Genomic DNA, 27,498 nt, shown 5'->3' with positions numbered 1-27,498 from the left:
GGAACCAGATCTCTTTAGAAAAATGGATTCCATTGTTAGAGCAGGAAAAGGACAAGATGAACTTAGAACATCTTGTAACAGAATGTAAGAGGTGCTCATAAAAAGCCTGGGACATGTCAAAAGGACACAGGAGGTGGCCTGAAAGGGGCTTCCACTGACCAAATACGAAACATTAACAGATAACTTATTGCACAGAATAAGAATCTTGACTTCAAACTGATACAGGAAAGGGACGGGTCCTCCTCAAAGTATAAAGCCAACTAAAAAATATACAAGAAAAAAGGGGTTAAGAAATTACCATTTTCCATCTATCAGAGCAACTGATTTAGGCAAGAAACTATCACTGATACTAAAACTAAAATGGATCAAAGTTTGATGAGATAAGATGTTTACACAGCCTCAAAGTATCTCCCCACAAATAACTTATTTATTATAAAGGGGAAAATAGTAATATTTCAGTGGAGAAACCTGGCAGACATCAACTCACCAAGTGATCAAAGTTAACATCACACATACACACAAAAATAAAATAAAATAAAGTAAAAACAAAGCTAACATCACCTGATTAAACTGACATTGTATGCTTCATGATATGATGCATAAAGGAGGATATATCACTTATTTAATTAATAATTTATCACTTATTTAATATTATGAACTTAATCATAAAGAAACATCAGAAAAATCTAAATTAAGAGAAATTTTACAAAATAAATGTTCTAGCCTATTAAAAAATGTCATTGTCATTAAAAATAAATAAAAAGGCTGGGCCCAGTGGCTCATGCCTGTAATCCCAGCACTTTGGGAGGCCGAGGCGGGTGGATCACCTGAGGTCGGGAGTTCGAGACCAGCCTGACCAACATGGAGAAACCCTGTCTTTACTAAAAATACAAAATTAGCAGGGCGTGGTGGCGCATGCCTGTAATCCCAGCTACTCGGGAGGCAGAGGCAGGAGAATCGCTTGAACCCGGGAGGCGGAGGTTGCTGTGAGCCGAGATTGTGCCATTGCACTCCAGCCTGGGCAACAGGAGTAAAACTCTGTCTCAAAAAAAAAAAAAAAAAAAAAAGACCAGCCTGGCCAACATGGTGAAACCCCGTCTCTACTAAAAATACAAAAATTAGCCGAGCATGGTGGTGCACACCTGTAGTCCCAGCTACTCAGGAGGCTGAGGCAGGAGAACCACTTGAACCCGGGATGCGGAGGTTGCTGTGAGCCGAGATTGCACCACCGTACTTCAGCCTGGGCAACAGTGAAGCTCCATCTCAAAAAATAAATAAATAAATAAATAAAAATGAAAATAAATAAATAAATAAAATGGTTGAGGAACCATTCTAGACTAAAGGAGACTAAAGAGTAGTGGAAATCAAATTCAATGAGTGATGCTAAATTGGATTTTAAACTAAGAAGGGAGAATATAAAAGTCACTGGGATAATCGGTAAAATTTGAGTAAGATTCATATATTAGGAAATATTATATCAGGGTTAACTTTCCTGACTTTGGAAACTATACAGTGTGGTTCAGTAAGCAGATATCCTTGTTCTTAGGAAAAAGGGAAATACACACTGAAATATTTAAGAGTAAAGAGGTCTGAGGGGTGTGATGGCCACAACTTACTTTCATATGGCTCAAGAAAATGCCTGCGTTGTAAGCAGTAATTACGACAAAGAACAAAAATGATTAAATAATAAGGCAAACATGGCAAAATAACAACTGGTGAATCTCGGTGAAGGGTATATAGGTATTTTTGTACTATTCCTGCAACTTTTCTGTAAGTGTGAAATTACTTCAAAATAAAAAATTTTTTAAAGTGGCTGGGTGCAGTAGCTCACACCTATAATCCCAGCACTTTGGGAGGCTGAGGCGGGTGGATCGCTTGAACTCAGGACTTTGAGACCAGCCTGGGCAACATGGCAAAACCCCATCTCTACAAAAAACACAAAAAACAAACAAACAAACAAAACAAATTAGCTGGGCGTAGAGGCATGCGCCTGCAGTCCCAGCTACTTGTGGGGCTGAGGCTGGAGGATGACTTGAGCCCAGGAGGTTGAAGCTGCAGAGAGCCAAGATCGCGTCATTGCACTCCAGCCTGGGTAACAAAGTGAAACTGTCTCAAAATAAAAGTAAGGTGGACAAAGACTGAGCCCTACTTTTCTCCCACAAGCCAGTTCCCTTTGTTTCTCCTCCACCTTCTCCTCCATAATCCCAGCTGTCCTGCCATTAACTTATATTTGTTTGTGGTACAGGTACTGGTACCTGATTTGAGGATGAAGAGAAAGAGAATAAAAGCAGCATATGGAAGTTAATGACTTTCAGGCTTCTCTTAATATCTCGAGAACCTGGTGAAGATATTAAAAACAGAGTACACAATTTTATCTCAAGGGCCGGAGAGTAAATATTTTAGGTTTTACAGGCCAGATAGAGTCTCTGTTGCTTACTCTGAGTTGCTTACAACTCTTTAGCTTGTGGGTATTATAAAAACAGCCTGTGGGCTAGATTTAGTGACAAGCCTTAGTTTGCTGACCCCTGATAAAGAGAACTGTTAGATTCCTCCAAGAACTGTAACAGAAATAGCTCCAATGGTCCCTGAAATAGCAAAGATATCACTGAATAAACAAAACTACAAAATTATGTCAGCATGGACTCTAGTCCTTAGGGCAATAAATAGTTAATATGGTTAAATTTTTAACAATAAAGATGAATATTTCTGAAAGTTTCTTTTGTAGCTCTAATATCTGTCACCTTGTGAGTTTAGATGTGTTTTGGGTGATAAGATTAAAGGAGGAGGACGCTTACTTACATAGTGTTACTTATTCTCTATTTGAGAGGTAAGACCTCAAGAAAGGAAACAGAGGATAGAATGCAGTTTCAATAGGAAAGGGTAGGATGGCCTAGACTGCAGAAGTGTGACAATAGGATGACATTTTAATGCCACCCCTATCTAAACTCAGTGCTTGGATTCTCCAAATTTAGGTAATATTGTTTTAAATTCATACTATAGGATATAGAAAATTTGGGAATTAAAAGCATGTGTACACATGCAGGTTTTCTAATAATTATGTTAGCAAAGACTCCCCAAACAGACAGACCATGGGCCTATAGCTACAGCCACATCTGCTACTGACATTTCAAGCCATGAGCTAAAAAGAGCTGACATGATGCAACTCATTGATTTAAATGCCACTTTCCTACATCTTGTTACTTTAAATGCCAACAAGTCTTAGGGGAAATGTCTCCACCATTTAAATGTCCATACACTTTAAGGTCAATTATCTAACAGAAAACCTTACTTTGCTTAAATTATTGCTTTTTACATAAACAAAGTATGAATTGTGCTTAATATAATCTTTGCCATATGTCAACGTTACCACTGACTGTTAAGCAGACTATCAAGTTAATGAATAGACAACCAAAAAGTTTGACACTAGACACACTTGAAGAGTTAAATATTGCATTCAAAATGTACAAACCTACCACAAATGACTCTTGTCAATATATATAATTATTATTACTGCTCATAGAAATTAAGCCTAAAGGGTAAGCAGCAAATGGCTATTATTACCATTACACTAGTTAATTGACCAGTATCTACAATCAGCATTTGCTGTTGATAGTTTTATCCATTATATATGTATAGTTTTTAACAACATTAAACGAAAAAAGCAAACCACCCCCACAGACAATAGCAAGCATTTCTTTATGCCTCTATTGGTTGGAAATTCAAAGTTTATACTACTCCCAATATTCATGCTCAGCCCAATCTCAGTCAGAAGGTTCCCTGAATTTCAATCTGCTCTTCATAATGACTTTGGCTAAGACTATTACAAATGCAAGAATATCCAACTGCATATTTGAGGCAATCGCATTATAAAGCCTGGCTGAGAGTAATTTTGCCATTTTCTAAATTCCTATACGACTTTCTACTATTCTGACAGCAATAGTCGTTAACGTGTGTATTTACTTCTATTTTTAATCTCCTCCACCAGACTGTAAATTCCTTGAAAATAGTATCTGTGGCTAAAATTTCTTTCTTTCACTTATAGCATCTTTACTGATCCCACAGTGGCTGGTGCTTTTGATGTAGTAAGAATGAAATATATAGTTGTTGATTTTAAATTTAGAAAAAAAAAACTTAGGAAATTTTATTTTTAAAAATATAGAAGAAATAAAAAGGCAAAGACTTAATATTACTAGCTGCTACAATCCAAAATGATCTACACATTTAATGCAATCCTTATCAAAATCCCAATGGCGTTTCTGGCAGAAAAAAAATCCACCCTGAAGTTTCAAGAGATCCCAAATTGCCAAAACAATATTGAAAAAGAAAAACATTCTGGGTTTGACGCCTCCTGATTTCAAAACTTACTACAAAGCTACAGTAATCCCTCCCAGAATGTAGTGCTAGTAGACATTCAGACAGACACATAGACTAACGAAGCAGAAATAGATAGTCCAGAAATAAACGCTCAGATGTGGTCAGATGATTTCCTACAAGGGTACCAACACCATTCAATGGGAGAAACAATTCTTCTCAACAACTGGTGTTGGGAAATGTGGGCATCCACATGCTGCTAATGAAGCTGGGCTGGGGGCCGTGGCTTACACCAGTAATCCCCACTCTTTGGGAGGCCAAGGCAGGTGGATCACTTGAGGCCAGGAGTTTGAGACCAGCCTGGTCAACATGGTAAAACCCCATCTCTACTGAAAATACAAAAAAATTAGCCAGGTGTGATGGCGTGAACCTGTAATCCCAGCTACCCTTATGGCTGAGGCACAAGAATCGCTTGGATCCAGGATGCAGAGGTTGTGGTGAGCCAAGATTGTGCCACTGCACTCCAGCCTGGGAGATAGAGCGAAACTCTGTCTCCAAAAAATTAAAATTAATATTAAAATTAAAATTAAATAAAGAATGAAGCTGGATCCTTGCCGTACACCGTATATAAAAATTTACTCAAAATAGATTGAAGACCTTAAAGAGCTAAAACTATAAAACTTTTAGAAGAAAACAGGCGGAAAGCTTCACGACACTGGATCTGGCAATGATTTTCTGTATACAACTCCAAAAGAACAGACAACAAAAGTAAAAATAGATAAATTGAATTAAATCAAAATTTTAAATTTTGTGCATCAAAGGACACAACAGAGTGAAAAAATAAATTATAAATGGGAGATAATCTGCAAATTATATATCTGATATGGGGTTAATATTAAGAACATATAGGCTGGGGTGGTGGCTCACACCTGTAATCCCAGCACTTTGGGAGGCCAAGGAGGAAGGACAGCATGAGCCTAGGAGTTCTAGGATTCTAGGAGTTCTTGAGTCTAGGAGTTCAAGACCAGCCTGGGCAACATGACAAGGCCCCATCTCCACAAAAAATTAAAAATTAGCCAGGTGTGGTGGCAAGTGCCTGTGGTCTCAGCTGCTTGGGAGGCTGAGGCAGGAGGATTACATGTGCCCGGGAGGTCACGGCTGCAGCAAGCAGTGTTTGCACCACTGTACTCCAGCCTGGGCAACAGAGTAACATCCTGTCTCCCGCCCGCCACCCCCGTATGTGTGTGTGTGTGTGTATATATATATATATATATATATATATATATATATATATATATGAATGAAGAACTACAATTTAACAAGAAACAACCCAATTCGAAAATGGGCAAAGAACTTGAACAAGACATTTCTTTAAACATGATATACAAATGACCAACAATCACACGAAAGGCTGTTCAACACTAGGAATCACTAGGGAACTGCAAACCAAAACCTCAATGAGATACTACTTCACGTTCATTAGCATGGCTACTATTAAAAAAAAAATACACCCACAGAAGAAAACAAATGAGGGCAACAATGCGGAAAAATTGGAACCCTTTAGCCCTGCTGGTAGCACCGTAAAATGGTGCAGCTGATGCGGCAAAGTCTGGTAATTCCTCAAAAACTTAAAAACAGGATTACCATATGATCCAACAATTCCATTTCTAGGTATACACAAAAAAGAACTGAAAGCAGGATCTCAAAGAGGTATCTATATACCCATATGTTCATAGCAGAATTATTTATAACAGCTAAGAGGTGAAAGCAACCCAACGGTCCACTGATGGATGGATGAACAAAATGGGATACATACGTAAGTGGAATATTGTTCTGCTTTAAAAATGAAGGAATTCTGACACATACAACAATATAGAAAAATATAAGGACACTATCTTAGGCAAAACAAGTCAGTCACAAAATGACAAATACTGTATGATTCTACTTATATATCTGGAATAAGCAAACTCATTGAGACAAAAAGTAGAATAGCGGTTGCCAGGGGCTAAAGAGAGGAGGAAATGGGAGAGTTACTGTTTAATGGACAGAGTTTCCATTTTACAAGATGAAGAGTTCTGGAGACTGGTTGCACAACAATGCAAGTACTTAACTACTCATCTTGTACACCTAAATATGGTTGATAGTAAATGTTATGTATATTTTACTGTAACTTAAAAAAATAAAATAAAAAGGTACAATCCATGAAGAAAATGCAAATAATTTCAAAAAAGATGGAGACCTAATAAAAGAGGAAGAGGGGAAGAGAAGCAGAATAAATACAAGCTTTCATAATCGAGGGGAAAGAACAAAGAAAGTCTAATGTGCAAATACCAGTTCGTAAGAAAGGAAAGAAAAAAGTGAGACCTACACTCATGGGCAGAAAGAAAGAAAATACTGACTCTATTAAGACATTCAAATGAAACACTAAGGCTCTATGTAACTCTAACCCTAATTTTTATATAAGTAGGCATATTCTAAACTTACTCAGATCACTGATTAATTCTAAGAATCTCCTTAAGCAAGCTATCGAAAACAGATTTTCAGAGAATCACATAATTTTAGAGTTGAAAGGTACCGCAATGTGTATACATTCCAACTGCCTCATGGTTTTTACACCGACAAAATATAAAATACAAAAATAAGATTTTGTTTAATATCTAGACTTCAGTAGTTTTTTATACTTAACGCACTGCTAGAGATAAGGAAATCTTATTATTTTTCCTGAAACTTTACCCTTTTTTGTTGCTGGTGTAACTAGAAAACTTTGAGCAGTGCTGCAGATGAGAGAAGTACAGTTATTACAGCCTATTCCACCTTACTATTGTGTTAAACAATGCCTTCATATCTGAGAGTTTCTCACCAGTCACTGCTCTCACTGTGAGGGCAAAGTCAGTTGGCCACGGTTCTTATATTCAGGCATTCATGCCTCATTTAATTCCTACCAACTGTAACTCCTGAAGTTACACTGACTGTATTCTAATTCCAGTAGGAATCTCCTACCAATGTTCAGTAACTAATATCTTGTTGGTTCTCTTACAATCTTGCCTTTTCCAACTGTTCCCTCCTTTTAAGTTTCAATTTCTTCATCTCAGCTTCTTCTATGAGTACAGTACTTAAGCTTCTCCCTTTAGCTCCCAAAATCTTTACTTAAATCCTTTGCCTATTCTTCTATGGTGCTGTTTTCATCATTCCTTTCACTGACAACTTTTCAAGCTAGTAGCGTATACTCATTTCTTAACTCCCACCAACACCCACATATTCATCAATGCTGTCAGACTTATAGTCTGTCCCTCACAACCAGAATTCTTGAGAACCTATTCTCTCAAAGCCCATTGTAGTATGTTTTGAGGGTACTTGCTCAACCCATCTGAGGTCCATTCTGGGAAATGGTACAGGAGTCCACGTTAGTTTGACAAACATGACAACCCATCCCCCCAGTCATTATAGAATATGGGGCCAGGAAGACAACTGATACAAAATGGGTAACTCATTTATTTTATGACTCTATCTTATTTTTAATCTGATTCTTACTTCCTAAAATGAAGGTCTTCTATAAAACTCAGTATTTTGTGCTTTACTCCTCAGAAACTTCGTTTGCTCAAATAATCCAATAATGTTTTCAGAAACCCTCTCCAATATATCTTCACCCCAGACCTTTTATTTCAACTCATTTCCCACAACCCTGTCTACTGGACACTTCCAATTAAATGTTCACTCTCACCTCAGAATGCTTTGAGCTATCTCCATTCTCTCCTCATAAAACTGGCCACTGCACCAAAACTTTCCCTTCTCTCTTCTTGACTTCTAATTGACTTTTAATTCATCATGCCAAGCCATCTGGGGTGGAAGCCTAACGTCAGTATCACTTTCCTCTCCCTTATTTATATATTTACGTAATCACTAAGCTTCGACAACTCTTTATTCCAGATTCTCTATGCACATCTCTTCCTTATGCATCTTCACAGCCATGACTCTAGAACAGTTTCATTTTCTGAATTATTGTAAGACCCTCCCATAATTTTCTCGACGTAAATCCTTCTGTACTACATCCTAAAAACAAGTACCAAACCAACCACTCTAAAACACACACAGATCCTTTTAAAGTTCAGTTTGAGTTCTATCTTTTAGATTAAGCAACTCCAGTGTCATCTACTGCACCTCTCAAACTGCTACAGTACTTATATTTTCTTGTATTAGCCACTATCTCTAAAATATTACATATGGGAATGAGCATGGGATTTTACTTTTAATGTTCCCTGCATATATGAGAACTCTGGTTCTGGATGCACAGGATGGATGATTTAAATCTCCTTATAGATTACAAGTCTAATTGCTTTTGCCACTCACAGTTTCCCCAATATTCCACAAGCCAAGAGGGGACCAGGTCTTTTACTTTTCTGTTATCCTCTCTGGCCAAACACAGAACCACATATTTAATAAACCTGCCAAATGATTAGTCTATTCATTGACTCTGACCACATAAAACTGAACAGAGCAGTCACCAATTAATGATTTCTCCTTGCCTGTGTTTTTTGCAAACAACTCTACAAATTGGGAGAGAAAAAATAAACTCTTTGATATTTCATGGAATCTCTTACTGAGCACTGATTCATATCAAGCAGTTTTCTTTAATCCTAAATAATCTATACCAAACATCTCTGGAAATTTAGCAAGGTTAGACCCAGCAATTTAGATTTATACAATTAACTGAGCACCTAATTAACACATATTAATTTGTGATATCAATTTAACTCTGCATTCTATTTAAATCTCACATAGAGGCTGAGCACAGTGGCTCACGCCTGTAATCCCAGCACTTTGGGAAGCCAAGGCAGGCAGATCACTTGAGGTCAGGAGTTCAAGACCAGCCTGGCCAACGTGGTGAAACCCCATCTCTACTAAAAATACAAAAATTAGTTGGGTGAGGTGGCGTGCGCCTGTAGTCCCAGCTACTCAGGAGGTTGAGGCACGAGAATTGCTTGAACCCAGGAGGTGAGGGTTGCAGCAAGCTAAGATTGTGCCACCGTACTCCAGCTTGGGAGACACAGCAAGACTCCGTCTCAAAAAAAAAAATAAATATATATATCCTTTAAATATCTCATATGTGTTTCTTTCTCACTCCTGATAGAAACTATATTGAAATTTTTTCTTCCATAGTTCCTTTTATATCACAGGTAAATACTTATTGATTTGTAGCATTCTGGTGTAAGATGACAGGCAAGTCACATTGAGCAGGTTTGAATATGCCCAAAGTAACATATTCAACATAAATACATGTTGAAGAATACAATATAAAAGTAACAACTAGATTGATCATCTGCTTGCTCTTAATATAAACTTTCAAGGGGCCGGGTGCAGTGGCTCACACCTGTAATCCCAGCACTTTGGGAGGCTGAGGCAGGTGGATCACGAGGTCCGGAGATCGAGACCATCCTGGCTAACAAGGTGAAACCCCATCTCCACTAAAAATACAAAAAGTTAGCCGGGAGTGGTGGCGGGCACCTGTAGTCCCACCTACTCAGGAGGCTGAGGCAGGAGAATTGGGTGAACCCGGGAAGCAGAACTTGCAGTGAGCCCAGACTGCGCCACTGCACTCCAGCCTGAGTGCAACAGAACGAGACTCCGTCTCTAAATAAATAAATAAATAAATAAAAACTTTCAATGGGAACAGTGTGAAGAAGAGGTGAGAATGACCCTTAGACTACCAAAGGCCACGCACCACTGCATCCTGCGCCTAGCACCTACATCCTGCTGCCGTCGCTGCCAATATGCCTAAAGAAAGGCTGAAGGGGATGCTAAAGGAGATAATGCCAAGGTAAAGGATGAACCACAGAGAAGATATGCAAGGTTGTCTGCTAACCTTGCTCCTCCAAAGCCAGAGCCCAAGCTTCAAAAGGGCCCTGCAGAGGAGGAAGAGAAGGTACCCAAAGGGAAAAAGGAAAAAGCTGAAGCTGGCAAAGAGGTGAATAACCCTGTAGAAAACGGGAAATGCCAAATCAGACCAGGCACAGAAAGCTGAAGGTGCTGCAGATGCCGAGAGAAGTGTGTGCATTTTTGATAACTGTGTACTTCTGGTGACTGTATAGTTTGAAATTCTATTTTTTACCAAGTTTCATAAAAATGCAGAAATTTGTTTTGTTTTAATTATTTATTTATTTATTTATTTAGGAGACGGAGTCTTGCTCTCTCCCCAGGCTGGAATGCAGTGGCGCAATCTCGGCTCACTGCAACCTCCGCCTCCTGGGTTCAAGTGATTCTCCTGCCTCAGCCTCCCAAGTAGCTGGGACTACAGGCGCATGTCACCACACCCGGCTAATTTTTTTGTATTTTTAGTAGAGACAAGGTTTCACCACGTTGGCCAGGATGGTCTCGATCTCTTCACCTTGTGATCCGTCTGCCTCGGCCTCCCAAAGTGCTGGCATGAGCGTCCGCGCCCGGCTTATTCACTTACATATTTTTTAAAGCTATGCTGTGAGCACACAGAATACTTCATTGTCGTTTTTGGGGGAAGGGGCATAGTTCACTAACAGAATGTCTCCGAAGCCAGGCTGCTGCGGGGAAAACACCTTTCCCTTCTAGTTTTGAGAGACTTCCTCTTGGCTCCCAGGAGGTGGGATTCCCTGACTTTGATACACGTGGGCACCGTGGCACAAAAGCCTTGTGGTATAGAAAAACAAATGCATTTTTATGTCGTCTTCTCCCTTTCCACCTTTCAACACAGACTTAACTCCCTTAAATCCAGACATCTGTTGGGACCTGACCCCCAATAATTGGTTACCAGTGTGTCAAGCAACCTGGACTTCCCAGTGATGCCACTGAGATGGCACCCCTCAAAAGAGCAGTGGTTCCATTTCTAGATTGTGGATCTTCAGATAAATACTGCCATTTTCATTTCACCTCCTTAAAGTCAGTGTCAGCCCTTGAAAAGTTGTCAACCCTCACTCTAAACTTTCCCCGTTCAGAGCATTAGATGAAGGCTTCATTCGGTTTTATAGTGGCTTCCTGATTTTTGGTAGTCCACTGAAGAAGGGAGTTTGAAAGTTCTTCTGTACTGTTAACGACTGTCTCCCCATGTCCTACCTGAAATACTACAATTGTTTATCAAAAGTATCTTTAATAAAGATGGATACAGTTTGGCTTGGGAAAAAAACAACTTTCAATGTATTAAAATAGCAATAAAGGCTAGGCACGGTGGCTCACGCCTGTAATCCCAGCACTTTGGGAGGCCGAGGCAGGTGGATCACCTGAGGTCAGGAGTTCGAGACCAGCCTGACCAACATGGTGAAACCCCATCTCTACTAAAAATACAAAATTAGCCAGGCATGGTGGTGGACACCTGTAATCCCAGCTACTCGGCGGGCTAAGGCAGGAGAATCGCTTGAATCTGGGAGGTGGAGGTTGCAGTGAGCCAAGATGGCGCCACTATACTCTAGCCTGGGCAACAAGAGCAAGACTCCGTCTCAAAATAAAATAAAATAAAATAAAATAGCAATAAAAACTAAAATGTTAAAGGGATATAACCAAACTTAATGCATATTCACAAACTGGAAGAAATTAAGAAACATTCAGCAAAATATGCTGATACAATGAAAAAGATCTAGTTACATGACTCCTGAGCTAGCTGGGCACTGAAAGGTATCTATCATCTGGCTCCAACCATATCACTGGTTACTTCCAAAAATAAATGCCCTGTTCCAACCAGGATGTGCCCTTTCATCTCTGCTCATCCAGACTTATATATTCTTCAAAAACACAGATCAAGTTCTAACTTCTTTTTTTTTTCCAGACAGTCTTTCTGTGTCGCCCAGGCATGATCTCAGCTCACTGCAACCTCCAGCTCCTAGGTTCAAACGATTCTTGTGCCTCTCAAGTAGCTGGAATTACAGGCATGGGCCACCACAGTCAGCTAAATTTTTTGTATTTTCAGTAGAGATGGGGTTTTGCCATGTTGGCCAGGCTGGTCTCAAACTCCTGGCCCCAAGTGATCTGCCTGCCTGAGGCCTTCCAAAGTGCTGGGATTACAGGCGTAAGCCACTGCACCCAGCCTCAAGTTCTAACTTCTTAAAACATTCTCCTAATATGCCAATCAAATACTAAACTTACTTTAGTCTTAAACCTAAGTGCATAAACTAATTTTATATTTTGGTATAACATCCTACTCTCCCATCATCCTTAGTGAATCACCCATGTTACCTGTACTTTACAACAGCTATCTCTATCCCAGCCATACACAAGAACAGACTGATCACTGAAGCAGTCTGTTTTTAAGAATTAACTACTAAAAGTAATTTCTCATCTCTCCCCCACCCTCTCACTACTACTGGATTAGCTCTTCATACTATCACACATATCTGTAATCAAAAAATCTCAGTGGATGGTTTTTCATTGATATATAAAATAACATAGCTACACATGTATTTTAGTAAACATACATGTTTCAAAGCAATGACACTCTAGTACCAAGAGTACATACACCTAGTACCCACACCTTGAATTCTTACACAGTTCTCTGATTAAAAGGAACTAGAGTATTTTGGAGAAATCCAGGGCCGGGACAGGGAAAGTACATGTTAAGACTGGAACATCTTTTAATGCCAAAAAGTAAAAAAAAAAGTGCTTTAAAAAAAAGAAAGATGTCAAAAGGACACAAAAGCCAACTTCAAAGGGCTCTAAATGGCCTAGGATAATTTGAACTGCGAAGTTTACAAGGACTGCAATGAATTATAATCCACAGAATGAAATAAGAATCCATGAGTTCGTACTGATATATTAAAACAACAACATAAACGGGGAGAAAAGAGAAGTTCTTCCTTACAGTAGAATTCCAACTCATAAATGTAGAAGAAATAATGGAAGTAGAAAACCATTTAGTCAACACCACAGTAATATTTTTTTCAGGCAATGTTCATCAATGGATGCTAAAATCAGTGTATGAAAAACTAGTATAATTAAAAAAAAGAGGATATTTACAAAACCTCAAAGTACCTCCCCCCAACAATGTACCCATTAACTACAAAAAGGAGACAGACAGACAGAAAGAAATAAAGAAAGAAAGAAAGAGAAAGAAAGAAAAAGAAACCTTAGAGAAAAGAGGCAGACAGCACCTTAACTAAGTGATCGAAGTAAACATCACCATGTGCTTTCTGACATGATACACAAAGAATGATACAACATCAGTCAGACTGTAATCCTGGACTGGATCTTGGACCAGATAAAGGACACTAGAGGGATAACTGGCAAATTCGCAAAGGTTTGCAGATTATACTATTGTATCATTGTTAATTTCCTGAATTTATAATTGTACTGTGGTTACATAACATGCTAACATTTGGAGAATCTGGTTAAAGAATATACAGGAATTCTTTTTGCAGTTGCTTTATAAGGCTAAAATTAATTTAAAAATTTGAAGCTTAAAGAAAGGTTAAAGAAGGCCCGGTGCAGTGGCTCACGCCTGTTATCACACTTTGGGAGGCCGAAGCAGGTGGACTGCCTGAGGTCAGGAGTTTGAGACCATCCTGACCAACATGGTGAAACCCCGTCTCTACTAAAAATACAAAAAAATTAGCCGGGCGTGGTGGCATGTGCTGTAATAACAGCTATTCGGGAGGCTGAGGTAGGGGAATTGCTTGAACCAGGGAGGTGGAGGGTGCGGTGAGCCGAGATCATGCCTCTGTACTGCAGTCTGCACAACAGAGTGAGACTTTATCTCAAAAAAAAAAAAAAAAAAAAAAAAAAAAAAAAAAAGAAAAGCCTCATGAATAAGCAGTACACAGAGAATTGTGTATATATGTAAACACTCAAAACAGCTATTATAATTTTCCAAGTTTATTAAGCCTCCTGACTTCTTAGTCACTCATTTAGTAAGTATTTTAGAGTGCCTACTTTATGCCCATAAAACAGAAAATGGGAGGAAGAAAAGAAGTAAGCAGGTAACTGAGGCAGTCAGTCAGTCATTCACTCACAGATTCCTAACACAGCTAGAATTGGTCATTTCAAATACACTTTCCGTCTTTCCAACTGAGAAATTTCCAACTGAGGATTCCCTCCCTCTTTCCAACTGAATTCCAAGACCTACTTAATTCTTGCTCTCCACTTTCCATGTTCCTGCTCCTGTTATCAAAATGCATATATTCTAAAAACATGGATCAAATCCCAGCTATGTAATTTTGCCCATAACTGAACATCTCTGACCCTTTCCTTTTCTTTCTTTATAAAACTAGGATGCCTTTAATCAACTTTATAGGATTGTTTTGAAGATTAAACAGGAGCGGCAGGGCGTGGTGGCTCACGCTGTAATCCCAGCACTCTGGGAGGCTGAGGCGAGTGGATCACTTGAGGTCAGGGGTTCAAGACTAGCCTGGCCAACATGGTGAAACCCTGTCTCTACTAAAAATACAAAACTTAGCTGGGCATGTTGGTGCACGCCTGTAGTTCCAGCTACTCGGGAGCCTAAGGCATGAGAATCGCTTGAACCCAGGAGGCAGAGGCTGCAGTGAGCCAAGATCATGCCACTGCACTCCAGCCTGGGCAACAGAGCAAGACCCTGTCTCAAAAAAAAAAAAAAAAAAGGGAACATGTAAAAATAACTGGCACATAGTAGATGCTCAGAACATGTTAGTTGCCTTTCCCTTACAATTACATTCTCTAACTTCTGCACGATCCTGAAGTGTAGTTCAAAAATTTTTACTAATCTCTAGGTGAATCCCTGTTCTACTTCCCAAAGAGGCTACTTCATATTTTTCACCTATGTATTTTTAAAGGTAAATATAAATAATGTATTTGTTTTATCCATTCTACAGATTTAGTATTTACTGAAAATCCAACTAGCTAAAAGTATGCGTAACTGCTGTTTCCCAAATATCAGGTCAATATTTCTAAGTGCTTTTCCAAATACTACCTAGATTATCTCACCACGCCAATCTCAAACTCAAGATTCCAATACCATGCTCTATGCTGCCACCTATTGGCTATTACCATATTCTCCAGATAGTTCTTTCTATTTTAGAATCTTAAGCCAGCCTTAAAATGCAAGCCTCAGTCCAACAGATATAATACATTTCCAAAAAACAAAAACAAAAAAAGATTTAATTTCCAGACTCTAGTCCTTCTCAGACAAGATGCTCCAAGTGACTGCAAAGAGTTCCAATATAAACACTTTAAGTCTAACACAACTAAAGAAATACTGTAAATCTGACAATTCACATGATATAGGCTTTCTCTTTTCCTATTTTCCATTACAGATGTATGACTGTCTCCGAAAATAATAAATGCCAAAGACAGGATATAGTATCTAACGGAGAAAAACAGCTTTCCCAGAACCAGCTGAGCTGTCAAATGGAAAAATTATTTCTATTTAGAAAACCAACTAAAAACTGTAGAACTACAAACAGTAAAACAAGTAGTTTTAAGTGCTTCACCATTTCATGACTTTCTCTATCTGTATGTTCTTCTAAAAATATTCACACAAGCCGGGTGTGGTGGCATGTACCTGGAGTCCTAGCTACTTGGAAGGCTGAAGAAGCAGGATCACTTAAGTCCAGCCTGGGCAACACAGTGAGACCCTGTCTCTTAAAAAAAATTCATATAATATTTTACCCTCATACAGCAAAGGAAAACTCTCAATCATATTACAAGAATATACTATATACAACTACCAAGCATAGAATGGCTCTCTTCCTCATCCTAACCTGAAAAAAAAAAAATTCGTAACTGTTTCTTCTTTTTATTCTTCAAAAATTCCTATTAAATGGCTTGCTCAATAAAGAGCCACCAGACACACACACACACACACACATACACACACACACACAGAGTTTAAAATTATGAACTTCAATTTCACTGGAAGTTTAACTCAAAACAATGTTGCTTTCTTTTCTAGTCTCTCTTTTCGGAGCCAGATTAAATTTTAAAACACCTTCTTCCTCAATTCAACAAAAACAGACCATTCCAAATAGAGCAACAACTTTTTCATGTAGAAAACAAGAAAAAGAAGCCATAAAAGAAGAACATTAAGAAGCACTTAAGTTGGCTATACGTTGGCTTTCAAATTTTAAAGCAACTTGCCAACACAGATAAATAGTGATACAATGGTTATATGCAGGGGTACAAGGAAGCATACAGCATGGTCTGTCTAGTTTTTAGCAGTTGACAATGTAGTCAGGAACAAAAGATTCAAATACGAAAAAGGATGAACAAAATAAGGCAGAATATTAACTGACAAGTAATTGGCACAGATAATATTGACAACAGTGTGAAAGGCTGAAACAGCAATAGAAGCAGAGGAAGGATGGGGCTTAAGAGTAAAAGCAAAGGAATTTCTAGCTATAGAGAAATAGCTTAGTTGAAAGAAAACTGTATAGAAGACTAGTGGGATATCATTAGAAAGAAAAGTGGATTAAAATGTGGAGGGTACTGAAGCACTGTTAGGCTAATGAATCCAGAAGACAATGAGAAAGTCATCAAAGGCTAAGTATAAGGTAACACCTCTACACCATTTGAGGGGTAAGGGTTGGGAGGAGTTTAACCTTGTAGGAATATTTAAGAGACTGAAGAAACTAAGAGAGAACTATAGTAATGATTGTGGAAATGAAAAAAAAAATGAAATTCATTATGAGGGAAAAACTGATAAAATCTGGTCAATGATTTAAGTTAAGAGTGTATAGGGCAGAAGAAGGCCGGGCGCAGTGGCTCACGCCTGTAATCCCAGCACTTTGGGAGGCCGAGGCAGGTGGATCACAAGGTCAGGAGATCGAGACCATCCTGGCTAACACGGTGAAACCCCGTCTCTACTAAAAATACAAAAAATTAGCCAGGCAAGGTGGCGGGCGCCTGTAGTCCCAGCTACTTGGAAAGCTGAGGCAGGAGAATGGCGTAAACCCGGGGGGCGGAGCCTGCAGTGAGCAGAGATCGCGCCACTGCACACTCCAGCCTGGGTGACAGAGCGAGATTCTGTCTCAAAAAAAAAAAAAAGAGTGTATAGGGCAGAAGAAAGCATTTCCAAGGCTTTAAAACAGGGAATGGATGTACCATGAAAAAAAAAATGGTAGTAAACCACTATTAATAAATGTTTCCAACAAGTGAAATGTTTTCTAACAAAATTCTGTTTATGTTTAAAACAAAGCAATAAAACAACAAATACACAAAGGTTCAGCCAGTTTATACAATTAAAAATAGTCATGCCCAGATATTATGAATAAGTATCTTAAAGTAGAAACCATAGTATATCATAAATCTACATGAATTAATAACTGCTTGATCCAGATCTACATTACTGTTCTTTTTGTACTAAAAATAACTCCCATTACTTGAATTACCACGCATTTCATTTTTTAAATAAACACAACAGTTTGAGACTTAATTAATTATTCTGCCTAGTGAACTATATAAATAAAACAACGCATGGGCTGGGCGCGGTGGCTCATGCCTCTAATTTCAGCACTTTGGGAGGCTGAGGCAGGCAGATCACTTGAGGTTAGGAGTTCAAGACCAGCCTAGCCAATATGATAAAACCCTATCTCTACTACAAATACAAAAATTAGCTGGTGTGGTGGCAGGCGCCTGTAATACCAGCTGCTCGGGACTGAGGGAGGAGAATCGCTTGAACCCAGGAGGCAGCGGCTGCAGTGAGCCGAGATCGTGCCATTTCACTCCAGCCTGGGCATCACAGCGAGACTTCGTCTCAAAATAAAAAAAACAAAGCAAAAAAACAAAACAACAACAACAACAATAAATGCATGGTAGGATATAGGTTTCTTAATAGGCTAATCAACAGGATGGAAATAATTTAAACTGCAAAACCCAGGATTACTATCAAACTCTTCATAAGTAAGTATAAAACCATACCTTCCTTTTCCTACAAATCCTCCAACAAAGTAACACAATATTTTAAAAAATGAAAACTTTAAAATACTACACTAAATAAAAGTTTCACAGGCTTCTTAGTTACCTTTACTTTATCTCTTCTCAAGCAACAGAATAAACAGTTTTCATCAAAAGTCCAATCAGAAATGCTTTCAGGTTCACAGTCTGCAAAAATAGTAACAAATTAATAGTCATAAAAGAGATTTTTTTGGAAAATAAATTAGAATTAATTTCAAAAATATTGTTTAACAAAAACCTAAGTAGTTAGGCCATATTTGTCTTAAAATTTTTAACTCTTAAATTATGAAGTCTTAACTGCTCACTAGTTAATACATTATTCATACATATATTAACAATATCAACTTAACACAAAAAGATGCTTACATTAATATAGCTTTAACCCACATGAAACTGTGAATAAAAAGGAGACTGAGGCTTAAATCACCAAGGTATCATGTATGGCACCAGGAAGAATTTGAAATACCAAAAATATTTTGAATACCTTTAAATAAACTGAGATCTTTTAATAATGCAGGTCCAAACAGCCCTTCAAGAATACTTTCAAACCCTGAAAGGATAAAAACAAAATCCATTACCACAATAATATTCATTCTAGTATTGAATAATCTTTGCATAAAAAAAAAAGATGGTGTTTTTTTCCAGTTCTCAAGGACCCTGGATTACTATTGAAGGGATGCTTAGAAAAAGAGTGTCAATGACAAATCTAAAAGGAGCATTTGCATTTCTGTCAATGATTAACATTCAACACAAATTCTGAGCACATCCAAGAACAAGACCAATGAAGGAATGGAAATTCACAGGTTCTCTCACCATTTTACAAAATCCCAAACACCTCTTTGTACGAACTCTCAGGCTCCATTTTAAAAGGTACTTTTCTCAATGAATGAGTCAAAAACTGCTTCAAAATTTCCACAACTTTCTAAAATAATCTAAACAGCATTTTTCAAAATACCAATTGAGACAACAGATTTTGAGTTAACAGTTTATGAAATCTTTACCGAGAAAAACTACATCACACAAACACAAGGTACAAGACTTTTGTAAAGAAGATATAAGACTTTTAAAAGACTTTTGTAAGTATTTAACATCGCCACAATAACTATGCACTGGTTCCTTTATAAACGTAAACCCCACTGATTGTACATACAAAAAAAAGAGAAAAAAATATACTTGTACACAAATGTTTAAATTATTATGTCCTTCTACCAGTGTGAAAGAAGTAGAAAATGAAAAAATCAAAAACTTTTTTTCTGGCTTATTATCTCAAATACTGATGATCTACTGAATAATTTAAAAATATCTTTGCCATCTTGCAATTTTTTATGGGTCAAGAGAGTAAGAAGGAAGACAAGAGCAGGAATCAGACTGTATCTTTATACAACATACCAGAAATAATAGATTAAAGCAGTAGTTCCCAAAATGTTTGCCATGGACCTCACTGGGAACTCAAATGGTTATTACAAACAAGGAGTCTATGACTCCATATGCACTCTCAGTGTGGCCTCTGGGAAGAAATTAATGTCTTGTGCATTCAGTATACACACTACTTTTCAAATGCATAGGAATATTACTGCAATAAAGTAAATATAAAAAGTGTTACTGAATTCCTAGTAGCTAGGGGCACTGTGTATTTTGCAACATAATCTGTCACCTAGAGGCTTGTGATTTAATTGTTAAAAAGCACTCCCATGCTTAAAAGATAAGGTACCCCGTAATTTAAAATACTATATCCTGCTGGACACATAAGGCCCTCTCACATGTATCAATTCTTGACCTCAAATACAACCACAGAAAAGGATTCAGAAGGTAAGGGGGTAGAAATGATGGCCTCTGAAAATGGTAATTTTGTTTATCTGGCTATAAGAAGAAGATGGTAATGTAAGGGATTTCTTTGCCTTGGTATTAAGCCATAATTTTCAGTAATCTCTAGTTTGTGTTATTTGCACTGTAATTAGAGAGCTGGTTTTTCTATACTATATGATATATCCTAGATTCCAGATTTTTCATTTATTGTTAGGGAGCAATTGTTTTTCAACTCTCTTTAATTCTCATCAAAATTATTCCAAGGACATTAAAAAAATCAAACTACCCACTCAAACAAATGGGAGGTATCTATGTCTGCTTATTATTTACCTACTAAAATTAAAATATACTCCACTAAATTGCTATGGTCCCCTCTCTTCCACACTAGGGACGAAAAAAGGTTGGAGTAGGGCTGTGGGGGTGGGGAGGTAGTGGTAAGAGAAGAGAAGAAACTGCTAGATACTGCCTATTTTGGCCCTGGAGATCAGATATTTTCAGAACGATCTGACTTAAAAAAATAAATAAATCCCACAGCCTATCTCCAATTCTTAAAGCCCCCCTACCTGCCCTCCCAAAAGAAAATCTGATTTCACAAATAATAAAGTATTTCAACACCTTGCAAGCATCAAATACACACCGCAAATAGCTAAAGGAAATTATTAAGTAGGTCTTATCCTGAAGAGCAAATCTAATATTCTTTCACCTGGGTTTATATAAAATTGTAACAAATTCCAAATTTTCAGGCTGAGCATAAATTCCTGAAAAGGAAAAAAGTAAATATAGCAAGAAATAATGCCAGGAAAGAAAAATGCAAATAAAAGCTTTGGGAGATAAAAATTTTAAAGAACAGAATCTGACATCAGAAAATTGGGCAGAAGATCAATAATACTAACAAGAATTTGAGTCATAAATGAAAAAGCAATGACAAAGAACAAAAGCAAACAAAAAAAATCTGGTCATAAACACAAAGATTTAATCACAACTAATTTTGCTCAAAATAGCAACTGTAAACAAGTCACTCCTCTTTTGCTCATATCTGCAACAATACATTAAACCTGACAAATATTATTGATTAGATACTGTAAAGTCATATTTTGCTACCCTCTGTTCACTGGATGTTAATGCCACTCAGTTTTATTAATACTAAATATTGAATTTAGCAGTTGCATAGCAACAGGGAATGTCTGATGTGCTATGCTTGACATTAACAAAAGGCAAATAAGGGAAGAACAAACATATTCAAAATGTATACCATGATATCACAGAAAAGCCAGAAAGATCAATAACAAAATGCCATGGAAAACTAAATACTGAAAAAGACAGCCATGCCGTTAAGTTCAATCACTAAGGCTTAAAAACTACCTTTACATATCACATAAAGAAAAATTATTTATTTTATCGAAGTTGACTACTTTTGAAAGAATTCCTATCCAACATCACAACTAGTCTCAAGGTTGAGCTGCAGTTTCTTCTTCACTGCAACCTGCACCATGTCTTCAGGCTATTCCTAAAACACTGCTTCAATGATGCCACCACCTCTTCAAAGTTCACACTGGTTAAAGAACAAACCCCAAATTCCAAATTCAGCAATCAAAACTGCTTATAATTTGACCCTACCTACTGTTAACTGGCTTACTTACCAGACCTTTCCTGCTCATTCCTACAGCTCTGGTCAGGATGGTCTTCCGCTGTGTTCAGTGATCATTCCTACCTCCTAATATTTTCTGAAGCCTTTGCATCTCACCTTTGCTAAAATATAGTATCTCTCTCCTTCAAGATAACTCTTCAAATTGTTCAACAAATACATATTCATTTATTCGACATACACTAACTGAGAGTCTATCATCTGCCAGGGACTGTTCAACAGGCAGTGTTGAGCTGACATGTTACCTATCCTCATGAATCTTCAGTTTCCAGTTTTCTCATCCTCAGAATTCTCAGACTGTTGCTTGATTTTAAATAAAAGTCAGTTGCCTAATGTCTTCCCTGCTTTCTGCTATTTACAAAACACTGTCTTTTCAAGTATTTCATAAAATAAAATTTGTCACAGGCTATCTAAACACTATGTTCTCATTTTTCTTTTATTCATTTATGTCTTATCTCCTCAAGGAGAATTAATGCTCCAGGAAGGCTAGGAAGCAATGTTTCTCTTATAGGAACAACGTTTCTCTCATAGGAAGGCTTCACATGCCTGATTAGCTTCTGATTTAATCACACAGCTCTCAAAAACAGAAGACAGAAGACTAAAATCTCCCACAAATTTCCCCCTTCAATCTAAATCACAATCCATTTCCAACGAAAAGGGGGAAAACAGTTTATAAAAAGTAACAGAATAGGAATATATCAAATACAAAGCTAACTAAGGTCAGCAATATAGCTTGTTCTTTTGGAAAAAAATTAACAGAATGAAAAAATGGTTCTTGGGTCTTGGGAACCTCTCCTCTGAGATAACCAGTATAGAGACTAGTAGTTTCAGAGAGGTGCTGAAGGAAATGTAGGAATATATCAGAAAATGAGCAATTTTTACATCAAGGTCCCCTGGATCTTGTATTCAAGCTTGTACTGAGCTTGGTGCTCAATCTTCAATAAAGTACAATCATGTGCCACACAACGATGTTTTAGTCAAGCATGGACTGCATATACCACGGTAGTCCCATAAAATTATAACGGAGCTGAAAAATTCCTACTGCTTGGTGATTATAGCCATTGTAATGTTGGACTGCAATTATTCCTAAATAAATTTAGTGTAGCCTAAGTGTACAGTACGTATAAGTCTACAGTAGTGTACAGCAACATTCTAGGCCTTCTTGTTCACTTAGCACTTATGCACTGACTCACTCAGAGCAACTTCCAGTCCTGCACTCTCCATTTATGGTAAGTGCCCTATCCACGTGTGACAATTTTTACTGTACCTTTTCTATGTTTAGATACACAAATACTTACCACTGTGTGACAATGATATTGTGTGACAATGGTGGTATTTCCTACAGTATTCAGTATAGTAATATGTTGTACAGGTTTGCAGGCTAGCAGCAACAGGCTATACCAAATAGCCTAGATATGTAGTAGGCTATATTATCTAGGTTTGTGTAAGTATACTTTATGATGTTTGAAAAATGATGAAACTGCCTAAGGATGTGTTTCTCATAATGTATCCCCATTGTTAAGCAACACATGACTGTATTATATTTTACAAAGTATCAGTTCAAAGGTGCTTGCTGGCAATAATAATCAACTAGTGTCCTAATAAAGAAAGAGGGGAATGATATTATCTGGAGTTGTTTGCTTAAAACTCAGGATGTGTGACTTGATGCCACCACCACACTGAGCTTCATACCAAGTCAGTCACAAAGTGAAAGTATTGGGTTGGTGCAATAGTAATTATGGCAATAATTTTAAAGCACTAGATTATACAATCTTTTATATTCTATCCCAGGTAATTAAGGTAATCAATTCTTTTTAATTGACACTCCAACTATCTCAGTATGTTATTAAATCAAAGACCAGATGAACTTCTATAGATAATGAACAGTGACCATTCAGGCTTCTCTTCCCCTTCCTATCCCTGGTGATTCATTTCATTATTAGAGGACTACATTCATTAATAATTCTTCCTCTCCTCCTGAGCACATTCTCCCAGATGATGCACTATGATGAACCCTATTTGTTGGCTCACTTACCACTCTCAGAATTACCCAGCACAAGAACTGATGACAAAACCTAGCCTGATATACCAAAGCCTGATATACTTTAATCACGACTAATGGCCCAAACTGAAACAGAATTAATGAAGACAAAACAGTAGCACTTGAAGACAAATTATAAATAGTATTTTTATTGAGGCCAGGGAGGAATAGTATTTTTTTTTTTAAAGAGCAAAGAGCTCTGAATAAAAGAGCAGAGAACAAATGCTTGAGGGGAGGAGAAAAACTACTAAAATTACCAAATAGAATTAAGTAGAGAAATACACAGCAAAGTAGTGATTCAGAAAACCAACTTAAGAAATGTCCTACTAACAGTCTGGACAACATGGTAAAACTCCGTCTCTACAAAAAAGTACAAAAAATTAGCCCAGGGTGGTGGCACACACCTGTAGTCCCAACTACCCGGGAAGCTGACGTGGTAAGATCACTTGAACCCAGGAGGTGTAAGGTGCAGTGAGCCGAGATTGCACCACCACACTCCAGCCAGGGCAACAGAGCGAGACCATTGAAAGAAGGTGGACCGACGGATGGACGGAGGAACGGATGGAAGGAAGGAAGGAAGGAAGAAATGGCCTAATATTGTATAGTGAAGTGTCAAAGACACATACATAATGAGAAAAAGATTAGAGATGAGGTGGCCAGACGTGCAATATCTGTAAAACAGGATTTTTAGAACAAGAAAAGGCAAAGAATGAACATTTTAAAAATTTAAATTAAAAGAAAATTTAAAGAAGGAAAAGGAAACAAAAACTTCCTAATGTTGATTACTGACTTGAGTCTTCTTATCTAATGGGCTCCATGAAATACTGGGGCAGCACTAGGGGTTGGAGGGGAAGCTACACATGTAGAGACTCTCCTGGTAAAATATCTGAATTTCAACAATAAAAATTTACAAGCTCCAAATATGGAAAATATTTCACTTAATTTTACTTAAAATAAGAGAAAAGAGATTTAGACTACCAGTCATTTCACTGGTAAATGTAAATGCTAAACATCTATGGAGAGCTGGGTGTGGTATGTGGTGACACACACCTGTAGTCCCAGTTACTTGGGAAGCTTAAGTGAAGGACTGCTTGAGTCCAGGGGTTCGACCTGGGCAACATGGGGAGACCCCATCTCTTTTTATTTTATTTTATTTTTTTGAGATGGAGTCTCGCTCTGTCGCCCAGGCTGGAGTGCAGTGGCGTGATCTCGGCTCACTGCAAGCTCCGCCTCCCGGGTTCATGTCATTCTGCTACCTCAGCCTCCCGAGTAGCTGGGACTACAGGCGCCCACCACCATGCCTGACTAATTTTTTGTATTTTTAGTGGAGATGGGGTTTCACTGTGTTAGCCAGGATGGTCTCGATCTCCTGAACTCGTGATCTGCCCGCCTTGGCCTCCCAAAGTGCTGGGATTACAGGTGTGAGCCACTGCGCCCAGCCGACCCCATCTCTAAAAACAGAAAAAAGAAAAAAAAAAAAAAAAAGCCTACGAAGCAGTGTTTACAAAATTCTAGAGGAAAAATGAAGACAATGTGTTGCTTATGAATATTGATAAAAGACATTTATAGATATTCTCTGATTTGGGAAGTAGAACAGCCATTCACTCTGGGGGGTAAGGGTTACTCAAAGTAGTTCCATTAAGAAAAATATGATTGGGAATAAAGATCTCCTGAAAAGGGAAAAGACTGTTTATATAAAAACTAATGGCAGGCTGCTATAAATACCTTGTCTTTTGATCTCTAATATGTGGTCAGTCTTCATTTTCATACTATTTTTGTTTCTTTTATTCCTTGATCGATCCTATCAGTTTTTTTTTTTTAGTTTTTTTCTTTGAAAAACCTACTTCGACTTTTTTGTTCTTCTCTATTATATCAATGATTTCATTAAATTTTGCTCTAATTTTTTTCAATTATCCATTTCTTTGCGTTTATTCTATTGCATTTTTGTTTAACTTACAAAAGATTCATTTACTTATTTTCAGGTTTCTTTTTTTAAAAAAAGAATCAAGTATAGGATGATTTAAAAGAACTAAAATTTTAATTATTGTATATTAAGAGGTAATGTGTGATAAACAAAATGTGGTATATCCATACAATGGAATAAAATTATAATATGGATGAATAAGCCTCAAAACACATCGTGTTAGGTGAAAAAAGGACAGAAACAAAAGACCACATATTATGAGTCCACTGATATAAATGTACTGAAAAGGCAAATCTATAGATAGAAGAAAGTACATTAGTGGTTTCCTATGGCTGAGTGAAAATGAAAAAATAATTGCAAATGGGCAACACGTTTCTTTTTGTATTAAGGGAAATATTCTAAAATTAGATTGTGGTGATGGTTGCATAATTCTGTGACTATAATAAAAATCGGTGAACTGCACACTTAAAATAGGTGAATTGTAAGGTATGTAAATTATGTCTCAATAAAGCTGTTTACAAAATAGGTACTCTATGCCTGTTTGGTAAAAATTTGTAATGTTTTAAGAATATCTGGCCTATTAGAGCCAGCCTTGTAATTCCAATTTAAAATGTATAATTGAACAGCTGATTTAGACTTATGATTTTAAGCTGAAATTTTACTAAATTTGCATCCTGTATAAGAATACTCACAAAACTTAAGAATGTTTATATTTACAATTTTAAATTATTAGATTTACAAGATTTATTTAAGTATCTAAGGTTTTATTAAATCAATATTTAGAGAAAATAAATTTAATTTATACTTACAGATTTAAATGTTTTAAGAAGTTAAATTAAGATATTTATCAAAAGTTTGTTAAAATTAGTTACAGAATAAGATCTGTATTTAGAGAGAACAAGGTTTTAAGTTTATAAATTTAAATAAAGTGAACATTTAAAAATCAAAAATCAAAGTAACTATGCATTACCTTTTCTATTCACAAAGCCATCAAGAATATTATTTTTTAAATCTCACATTTAATAAGAATTAATCAAGTGTTTACATAGAGCTCAGCAGTGTGGGGATACAGGGGTTATGTTTAAAAATATGCCCTGCCATTAAGACATTTATAATTCTAGTCAAGGAGTCAAAATTAACATGCTTTCCCACTACTACGCAGATACTTAAAACTCTCCAATCCTTTATTTCTTGCCCTAAGACCAAATTTCTAATTTCCTACTTCATATTATCACCAAAATCTCCTAAATACCTAAAAATGCCCACCAAATCAAAATCATTTTACTCCTTTCCTTCATCTCAATCACAGATTCCTTCTATATTCTGTATTCATTACTAAGAAAATGGCATCACGAACACCTTCCCCCCAAGTTATTCAGGTTAAATAGAGACCTCGGTTAGTCCCAATTCCATTCTTTCCATAAATCACCAAGTATTCCGGTCATTGAGTCCTATTCATTTTACTTCAGAAAGATTCCTCCCAATCTGTTCTCTCTTTTCCATCCCTAAATTCAGGTTTTCACTATTTTTTATCTTAACAATTATAATAAATGTCACTCATGTTGATAATAATCACAGTTATCATTAACTGCACCCTTATTTGGTATCAGGCAAGCACTATAGCAGGTGCTTCATGCCCGTAACAAAATCTTCAAAGGAATACTGTAAAACAAGTACTATTACTACCTAGAATGTGTAAAACAAAACAAAACAACCCTGCAAATCAAAGCAGCTAATTCGTTCCAAACTGCAAAAGCCAATACCTAGATTTAAAACCATTCCTGTGAATTCTAAAGCCCAGGCTCTTTTCATTTCATCACACCACCTGTTAATAACATCTCTTAATTTTTAATTTATCTTAGTATTCTCCCACACCACCATCTCTACCACCAG

At 37.3% G+C, this 27,498-nt stretch overlaps 1 protein-coding gene across 15 annotated transcripts in view; it reads right to left on the bottom strand.

The window, feature by feature from the left end:
* LCOR (ligand dependent nuclear receptor corepressor) overlaps positions 1-27,498 on the bottom strand; it is a 155,193-nt gene that overhangs the window by 62,027 nt on the left and 65,668 nt on the right. For 14 of the 15 annotated variants that reach the window (XM_024253144.3, XM_054521700.2, XM_024253147.3 and 11 more), the window contains 2 exons: positions 18,674-18,739; positions 18,257-18,336 (listed from right to left, as the gene is read on the bottom strand). In XM_024253144.3, coding sequence (XP_024108912.2) covers positions 18,257-18,336; positions 18,674-18,739 — 146 coding nt within the window. Of the gene's footprint in view, positions 1-18,256; positions 18,337-18,673; positions 18,740-27,498 lie in introns of those variants that run through there. The other variant, XM_054521699.2, reaches the window with a different exon arrangement.

This window comes from Pongo abelii, chromosome 8 (assembly GCF_028885655.2).
Source record: "Pongo abelii isolate AG06213 chromosome 8, NHGRI_mPonAbe1-v2.0_pri, whole genome shotgun sequence".
In the NCBI taxonomy this organism is placed as follows: Eukaryota; Metazoa; Chordata; class Mammalia; order Primates; family Hominidae; genus Pongo; species Pongo abelii.
The sequence above is the reverse complement of the archived record's forward strand: the minus strand, read 5'-3'. Positions and strand labels throughout refer to the sequence as shown.